This window comes from Endocarpon pusillum (assembly GCF_000464535.1).
Source record: "Endocarpon pusillum Z07020 unplaced genomic scaffold scaffold1466, whole genome shotgun sequence".
Lineage (NCBI taxonomy): Eukaryota > Fungi > Ascomycota > Eurotiomycetes > Verrucariales > Verrucariaceae > Endocarpon > Endocarpon pusillum.
In genome coordinates, this window is record NW_006916017.1 from 113,295 (window position 1) to 121,111 (window position 7,817).

The window sequence follows — 7,817 nt, forward strand, 5'->3', positions numbered from 1 at the left end:
CATCAATTGCTCATCAAGTCATTCCTGCTCATCTTGCTCTTCTCTTGGCGTTTTCAGTCCCATCAAGCCAATCAGATTACCTCCAGGTCCCGAGGTACCGCCTTGAGATTTCAAGCTCTCAAGAAGATTTCGGGCCAGATTGACATCCACGTCGTTCTCTTCATCAGCATCATCAGACTCATCACTGAGCTCGAGCTGCTTGCTCTTCGTAGAATCTTTACTTCTCATAGCCCGTTTCGTGGCTCCAATCTTTCTTGGAGTTGGATCAAGGTTCAGTGCTCCGGACTCGTTCAACTCTGCTTCTATTCGCTGCATCACCAACTGAATGTCTCCGTTGTCGTCTTCATCGTCCGAATCGAGCTCCTGAATCCTACCAGATCCACCAGCAGGAATGCTCCTTTCCGGAGTAGAACCACTCCCACCCACTTCCATATCCGTTGGCATACCCATCATTTCTCGCATCATTTTCGCAAATCGTTCTTCGTCAAAAGAGGCTTCCTTGTCTTCGCCATCATTTTCCATCTCGTTGTCGGAGTCAACTTCGTCAGTATTATCAGAATCCTCGTCAAAAAGACCAGCTCCATCAGGTCCCGCTGTGTCATCATTCAAGAATTGTTCAAACTGAGCCACAATTCGTTGTAGATTCTCTTGGGCGGCTTTATCACCGAAATCACCTCTCTTCTTGCCTTGAGCCTTGTCTTTCCCACCTAGCTCACCCTCAAGATCTTCAAAGCTAATGTCAAGCCACTTTTCATCGTCTTCTTGACGCGGCCATTGCGCAATATCTGGACTTGTTGGTAACTTTTCGTCACCAGTTCCCAGATCCTCGAGCAACATTTTCATCTCGCGCACAGCAGATCGATCTTGGTTTTGAGGGTCTGATAACAGCATTTCAAAACCACATGAGAGTTTCATACCAAGCTCAGCTTGACTGTACCCCTTCGCGTCGCTTTTTGGAGGTAGGCTTGTACGCCATGTTGCTGGCACTTGAAAGTCTTGACTCCTCAACTGAGCGAAGCCCACTCGGGGAAATCGGACACTAACAGTGACCAGATCCTCAGGTTGGAAGGTAAGGGAGGATGTACCCTGTGCCTGCAGGGGTTTCAGAGCGATTGGATCCCGCAAGTAGAAGGCCTCAATCGCAGATGAGATATAAGCTGGCTTCTGGTGCAACAGAAACGCGATCTTTCGGGGGATTGTCACCAATGCGTTGTGCATATTCTCTGCTATCTGCTGTGGATAATTCCTAAGTCTGTAGAAGGCCTCTTCCTCTATGCTAGTAGATTTTAGTAGACGTTTTGGGTCTTCAAGAACGATTCTCCGAGCTTCTTGCAGTGATATATTCTCGTCATTTTGCCTCATTGACTTGATCTTTTGTGGCTTGATGATGGCCAGGTTGCCACGATGAATCCACACCTGGGAGTACCATCAGCGCTGTGTGCCATATCAGAGACAGAGGAGACCCACTCTATTTTCAGCTACTTCGGGCTCCAGCCATTCAGGCAGAGTCCCCGCAGCTTCGATCAATAAGAACTCCCCATCACTGTCGTTGACCTTGACCCAGAGATCCTCGAACTTTCTTGTCAATCTGCGAAGAAGCCAGACAATGACCCATTCATCCTCTACCGAATCACCGTATTCGGTTCTTCCTCGCAGCAGTGTCACACCTACCAAGACCACCTGTCAGTCCATTCTTGGCCGTCCATATTGTCGAAGACACCAACCTCACCATCCTCTGAGACCATTTCCAGCCCAAAACCTTGCCTCTGCCAGATGTAGTTCTTCAACCATTCTTCCTGTAGCCCTGCCGCAAACTTTTGGACTTCTCGCAGTCGTAACCGGATCTCCGAATCGTTACCAGTGTCGATGTTAGAGTTGAAGACAAATAGATAGTATTCAACACAGTCCTCGGGCAACCGAGGTTTGGGTACGGGATGAAATGTTGATCGGAACCACGCTAAATCTTCTTCAGTTGGAGGCATGATGACTATTATCGGTTTGGGAACGAATTTCCAGACCAATATCAATTAATGATAGTAATCATGATAGAATGTGACATTGGAGAAAAACGGACGCCAAGACGCTAATTCGGCTGCAGGGTCCTCAGCTAGTTATCCGCAGCTAATCCGAGTGAGGAAGTACATCAACATCTGATTTGGAGAACATATCCATTCCCTAGTATGTTTGTATATTTATGTTGACACTGCTCTGGGAGGCGTATCAAATATTTTATGGGTTAGAAGTCACGTTGTTCCACCAGCGGATTACCCAGTATGCCTCATCCTGACTACATCGACACGCCGCAAACAGCCGCAGACAAATCATCCTTGACCAATGGTTTGGATGGTCTTGACGATCTATCACCAGAAAAGTCCTTCGCGTCACCATCAAAAGGACGAGATCTGATTCAAGGCATACGAAATGGGCGAGGTCTCAGCCTCAAGACACCACGCGCTGGTGCTCGTGATCCATTACGACTACTTCCCAATGGGGCGGGTAAAAAGAGCGAGTTCACGCCGCTTATGATGAGTGTGACGAAAAAGAACCATATGCGAAGAGCCTCAGGCAGAAAGACGGGTGCACAAACGCCCTCATTCATGAGGGATAATTCAATCAATAATGGACCTACGCCCGGTCTGCCGCGGATGGGGGACGATTCACGTATATACGAGGAGAGAACGAGCAGTTCCGCTGGTGAAGCTTCCAACGAAACGCCATTGCCTCAGGCTGTCACCAGCAGCAGTGCACAAAGTACACCACTGGCGCAATTACCAGGTCGGAATGGTGGGGGAGGTGTTGTTGGGGATGGCAACATGATGACTCTACGAGAGCAAGAGAATGTTAGTCAAGGTGCGCAAGAGACTTCCTTGACAGCATGCTGATAGCTGAACCAGATCATCGATAAAATCGAAAAGGAGAACTTTGGCTTGAAAATGAAGATCCATTTCCTTGAGCAAGCTATGTCGCAGCGAGGAACGGAGTTCAACAAAGCCGCATTGCGAGAAAACACAGATCTGAAAGTGAATCGCATAACCATGCAGCGGGAGCTTCACAAGTTCAAAAAGAATATTGCCCAGGCCGAACGAGATGCAGAGGTCTATAGGTTGCAGCTTGAGGAATACCGAGAGCGCATGAAGAGGAAGCAGGCAGACGAGAGCTTGCGAGTCGAGACTGCACAACTACAGTCTGAATTGGCGACGAAAGAGACGGAGATAACGAAGCTTCAAAACGAACTGCGCTCGGCGCAGCAGGGCAATGAGGAGGCCAAGAAATTGCGCTGTGAAATGGGCGACCTGGAGGCAGAGCTGCGCGAGAAAGACAGGATGATTGAAGAAAGGGAAGATGAGATCGAGTCCTTGAAGGACAACGCTGGCAAAGAATCCAACGCTGCCGCTGAGACTGAAGAAGAGTTAGAGACCGCCAAACGACAGATCGAAGAGCTCCAGGAGGATCTGGATCGAGCGGCTGAGGAGGCCAAACATGCGCGGGAAGAGCGTGAAGATGCCGTACAGGAGAAGAAGCAAGCCGAAGACAATTTAGAAGAGCTCAGGGATGAAATGATGAACAAATCATTCACGACGAAGGGTCTCAGCAGACAGCTAGAAGAAAAGACTGCCAGACTGGAAGATCAATTGGACGAGCTGCAGGAGAAACACAGTATTCTACAGCAGGAATTGAATGAGAAGACGCGAAATGAGCGAGTGCTGCAGGAGCGACTTCGGGGCGCCGAAAAGGAAGGAGCCGGCAAAGACAAGCTTCGAGATCAATTGCATCTTGCACATCAAGAGAAAGATAATCTAAAGCGTGATCTTGGAACTATGTCTACCAAGCTGCAGAATTCTATCAATAACTTCCAAAGCAAATCGGAAGAGAAAGACCTCCTTCAGACACGACATGATGCACTCACCTTGGAATCTGCCAATTTGCAGCGCGACTTGTCGAGATCCCAGCGGTCCGTCGAAGAGCTCGAGCAGGCTCTTGACGAAGAGCGTCAGCACGCAGCTCAAAATGACCATCATCTGCGGTCTCAACATAAAACAGAAATCGATCTGCTCACTGAGCAAGTTGACAGTCTACACCGTGAGATTAATGCCAAAGAGAGCCAACTGGCTTCTGATCACGAGGACTGGGAAGCTCAGAGACGTGTACTGGAAGCTGCCAGCCAGAGAGCCGAAGAGAAAGCGAACGGCTTACAACGCACGGTGAACAAGCTGCAAGAAGTCGAAGGAACTCTCTCGGGACGAGAGATGAAGCTGCAAGAAGCACTTGAAAGTGAGAAGCAAAGACACAGGCAAGAAGAGCAGGTACTGCACCGCCAGATCCAGGAGCTGAACGATGATATTGCGGCCAAAAGAATGGCTTCGGACGAACAGAGGACTGAACTCAACAACGCTAAAGAAGAGTTGCGTATCTCCATACGCGAGCAGGAGGCGTTGAAAGAGAAGGTTGAACAGCTTGAGGAAGAAGTTGAGGTTCTACAAGCCAACCTTGAAGAGGAAGCTGAATATGCTGAAGAGCAGCGCACCAAGAGCCTGGAAAGTGCTGACAGTCAGCTCCAGAAACTCAAAAAGGAGAAGCAAGGTCTCCAAGACCAACTAGCAAACATCAACATTGAACTGCATGAGCTCAAGAAAACAGCGAAGGATGTCCGGGCTGAACGAGACGACCTCGAAGCCAAGCTCATAAAAGCAGACAAGCCGGCTGATGATACATTCAACATCGATCAAGAGAAGCGCGAGCTTCGTCGATCGAAGCAGAAACTTGAAAACGATCTAGAAAGGCTGCGGCTCGAGCGAGACAACCTGCAGGATGCCAACGTTGCTCTCGAGCAAGAAATCAATGCTGAAATAGACAGAGCAAATGCTGAGGAGAACCGCCTCAGCCTCGAGCTCGACCAGCTGCGCAATAAACAGCTCTCGACGTCGGAGAACCGTGATCGAGAATTGACGTCGGCGAAGAACAAAGTCCAACGCCTCGAAAAGCGAGTCGCAGAACTCGAAGAACTTCTCGACAGTCAGACAAAGAATATGCCTCCGTCTGGCATCGAAGACGCCTCCCTGCTACAACACGACCTAGCCGAAGCACGCAAAAAGGAGTCAGAATCTCTGCAACGCGAAAGCGTCCTCAAATCCACCACCCGGGACTTACGATCACAAGTCGCAAACCTCGAACGCGAACTCCACGACCTCCAAATAGCCAAACTCACCACCTCTACCAAATCCCCTTCTCCATATTCATCCCCTTCCCTCCAAAAAGATCTCGCCAAGGCCCGCAAAGACCTTCTAGACGCGCAAACCACTCTTTCCGACCTGCGCACCAAGAACCGCGAATTAGAGCGACAAGCCTCCAAAATCTCGGTCCACGAATCCGAACGCGCAGACCTGCACGCCCTCCTGAAATCCTCCACCCTAGAAGCAGAAGCCCTGTCCCTCAAACTCTCGGACCGCGACACCAGAATCAGCGATCTGAAAGCGCAGCTCCGCCGTGTCAGGAACGAGCGGGAAAGGGCGAAAGCGAGAGCTGAAGCTGCAGGTAGAGAACTCGATGCGCCACAGGAGAGGCATGAGAGTGTGCTGGATAAAGTGCAGCAAGCCCAGCATGGTCAAGGAGGTGGAAGCGCGACGACGAGGGAGAAAGAGTTGAGGGGATTGATGAAGGAGGTGGTTTGGCTAAGAGCACGGTGTAGGAGGGAAGAAGGCTTTCGTAGGGATTTGGCCTGGAGCAAAGGCTTCATGGAGATGGGAGAGGGGATCAGAGAGGCTTGGTATGTTTTTTCCCCTTTCGCACAGCTGTTCCCTTTGCGGGCTTGCATTTGTGGGCAAATGCTGACTGTGATATAATTTCTAGTAACCAAGCCGATCTCCGCATGATCGCCCAGATGGGCGTCAAGCCTAAGAGGGAGGACTATGAATCCAGACTAGCTGTCCGGCAGAGGCTGAGGGCTGCGGTCTTTGTGGTGGTCGCGGCGAACAGGATGAAGCGCTTAGAGCGGGAGTGGAGGGGCGTTCGGAAGTTGGGCGAGGGTTTGAAGAGGATGAGAGGTGAGGTAGAGGGCAAGAAAGCCAAGCGTACAAGTAAGTAAGTAGTGTTGGGTATTGATCGCTCGCTGTAGAGCCGTAATCTATGACTGCTGCTTAGTGCACCATTTTGACCAAGCAAGGCGTTTTGGTGTTGGGACAGGAGCTTAGGATTGGATGGACGTTCCAATCAGTAGTGAAGGAGCAATTCTGGATTCAAATTAAACTAGTAAGAAGTAGTATCACCGGGTCTGTCTCTCACACGCTCAAGTCTGCCCGCGTCTTCTGTCCTCCTCTTCTCTTCTCTCCTCCTTTCAGAATAGAGAAGCCATGTTTCCGACCTACCTTCTTGCCTCCGCACCTGTACTAAACCTGCGCCGGAAAAAAGGTAGAGCTTGACAACGACACGTAGCTAGAGGAGTCGTATCGTGCCCGTTCATCCTTCCTCTCTCCCTCCCTCCTTCGCTAGGCTAGCTCCTCTGACAGAGAGAGCGCCATGCTCTTTCTTGCATAGAAGTCCCATCTGACGCGCGATCCGCAGCTGAGAATCCTGGACTTGTATCCGAGTGAGCAGTGTGTAAGACGTGACTTTCTGGTTATCATCCTCGTATCGGACTCGGAGAGCCCAAAGGATAGGTACTTGCGCCGTGACATGCGTCCGTGTTGGCGTCTGGGAGAGATCTTGGGGTTGGAAGGTAATGTTTGACGTGGAGAGATTGAAGGCTTCTTGCGGAAAAAAAGGTAGGTAGGGGGTTGGTGTTGGAAGGAGGGGGGAGGATCGGTGGACAGAGTGACATATAAACAAGCAGGTAGGGAGGGAGGTAGGGAGATGACGGGTACACAGTCATGGATATGAAAGTCAGGTGAGTTTGGTTCAGCTCAAGACGATCATGGTCGTACATGGTATTGAAAACCTTTTCTAGCCTAGAAACAACAGCGCTGAGGAAGAATCCAGAAGTTGCTCCAATTCCAACACCCTATACATGCCCTTCCGCCCTTCGCTTTCCCACAAAGTAACTACTGCCATTATGTTCGCTTGGTTTGCACCTCCCTCGCCAGTATTGTCGTCAATTCATACATGTCCGAGACCGACTACAGATCAAAAACAACATCCGTCAGCCCTGGGTCCAGCTACAAGGGCCTTAGGTACCTGAAAGAAGGAAGAGGTAGAGGAACGACGGGGAAATGCGGCCTCGTCTGCGGCTGTTTAGACCTGGGACATGCTGGGCCCACCTTTGCGTATGCCGTGGCCTCTGAGGTTGACGCCTCCGGCTCGTGCATTCATGGCGGAGAAGAAGCATGAGGCAGCAAAGGTTATGAAGGCGAACCACATGAACGCGGTTGTGGCTTGTGATTCTCGGCAGCGCTTTGGTCTGTTGTCTGAGCCGTTGGTAATACCGTTGCTGTTGACGTAGCCCTAGAGTGGAGTGTGGTTAGCCCTCGAATCTTGAAGGGAAGACGGGAAGTTAAGATGCAACTGACTTCATTGCTGCAGCTGTGTACGCCAAGCTGAGCAGACATTGCGACGGCACCGCAGAAGAAGAAGAGCGTGTTCAGGATATCAAGTGCAAGTGGAATTGGTGTGCCGGACATGACTCCAGTGAATGCGCTTGCAAGCAAGAAGATGATTGACAGCATTGCGAAGACTGCGACAAACATATCGTAGTTGATGATAGATGGGTTGCCGCTGGTGGCATCGGCGATGATATTGCCGACCAGCGCCATGACCAGTAGAGTCCACAGGAACTGCAACGCTGTCAGAAACCCGATTCCAGGTGCTGTAATGAAGAGGTTTTGCAT

General features: G+C 50.4%; 3 protein-coding genes across 3 annotated transcripts; 1 reads left to right on the plus strand and 2 right to left on the minus strand.

The window, feature by feature from the left end:
- Positions 1–18: 18 nt before the first annotated feature.
- EPUS_06390 (uncharacterized protein) lies at positions 19–1,982 on the minus strand (the record flags this gene model as incomplete). The annotated part of the gene is made up of 3 exons (XM_007802062.1): positions 19–1,416; positions 1,468–1,667; positions 1,730–1,982. The coding sequence occupies 3 exons, from the start codon at positions 1,980–1,982 to the stop codon at positions 19–21; spliced, it is 1,851 nt and encodes a 616-aa protein (XP_007800253.1).
- A 291-nt stretch (positions 1,983–2,273) lies between these two features.
- On the plus strand, positions 2,274–6,082 carry EPUS_06391 (uncharacterized protein; the record flags this gene model as incomplete). Its single annotated transcript, XM_007802063.1, has 3 exons — positions 2,274–2,840; positions 2,895–5,764; positions 5,848–6,082. The coding sequence occupies 3 exons, from the start codon at positions 2,274–2,276 to the stop codon at positions 6,080–6,082; spliced, it is 3,672 nt and encodes a 1,223-aa protein (XP_007800254.1).
- A 1,142-nt stretch (positions 6,083–7,224) lies between these two features.
- EPUS_06392 (uncharacterized protein) lies at positions 7,225–7,817 on the minus strand (the record flags this gene model as incomplete). The annotated part of the gene is made up of 2 exons (XM_007802064.1): positions 7,225–7,434; positions 7,500–7,817. 2 exons carry the CDS (start codon positions 7,815–7,817, stop codon positions 7,225–7,227), a joined length of 528 nt encoding a protein of 175 aa, XP_007800255.1.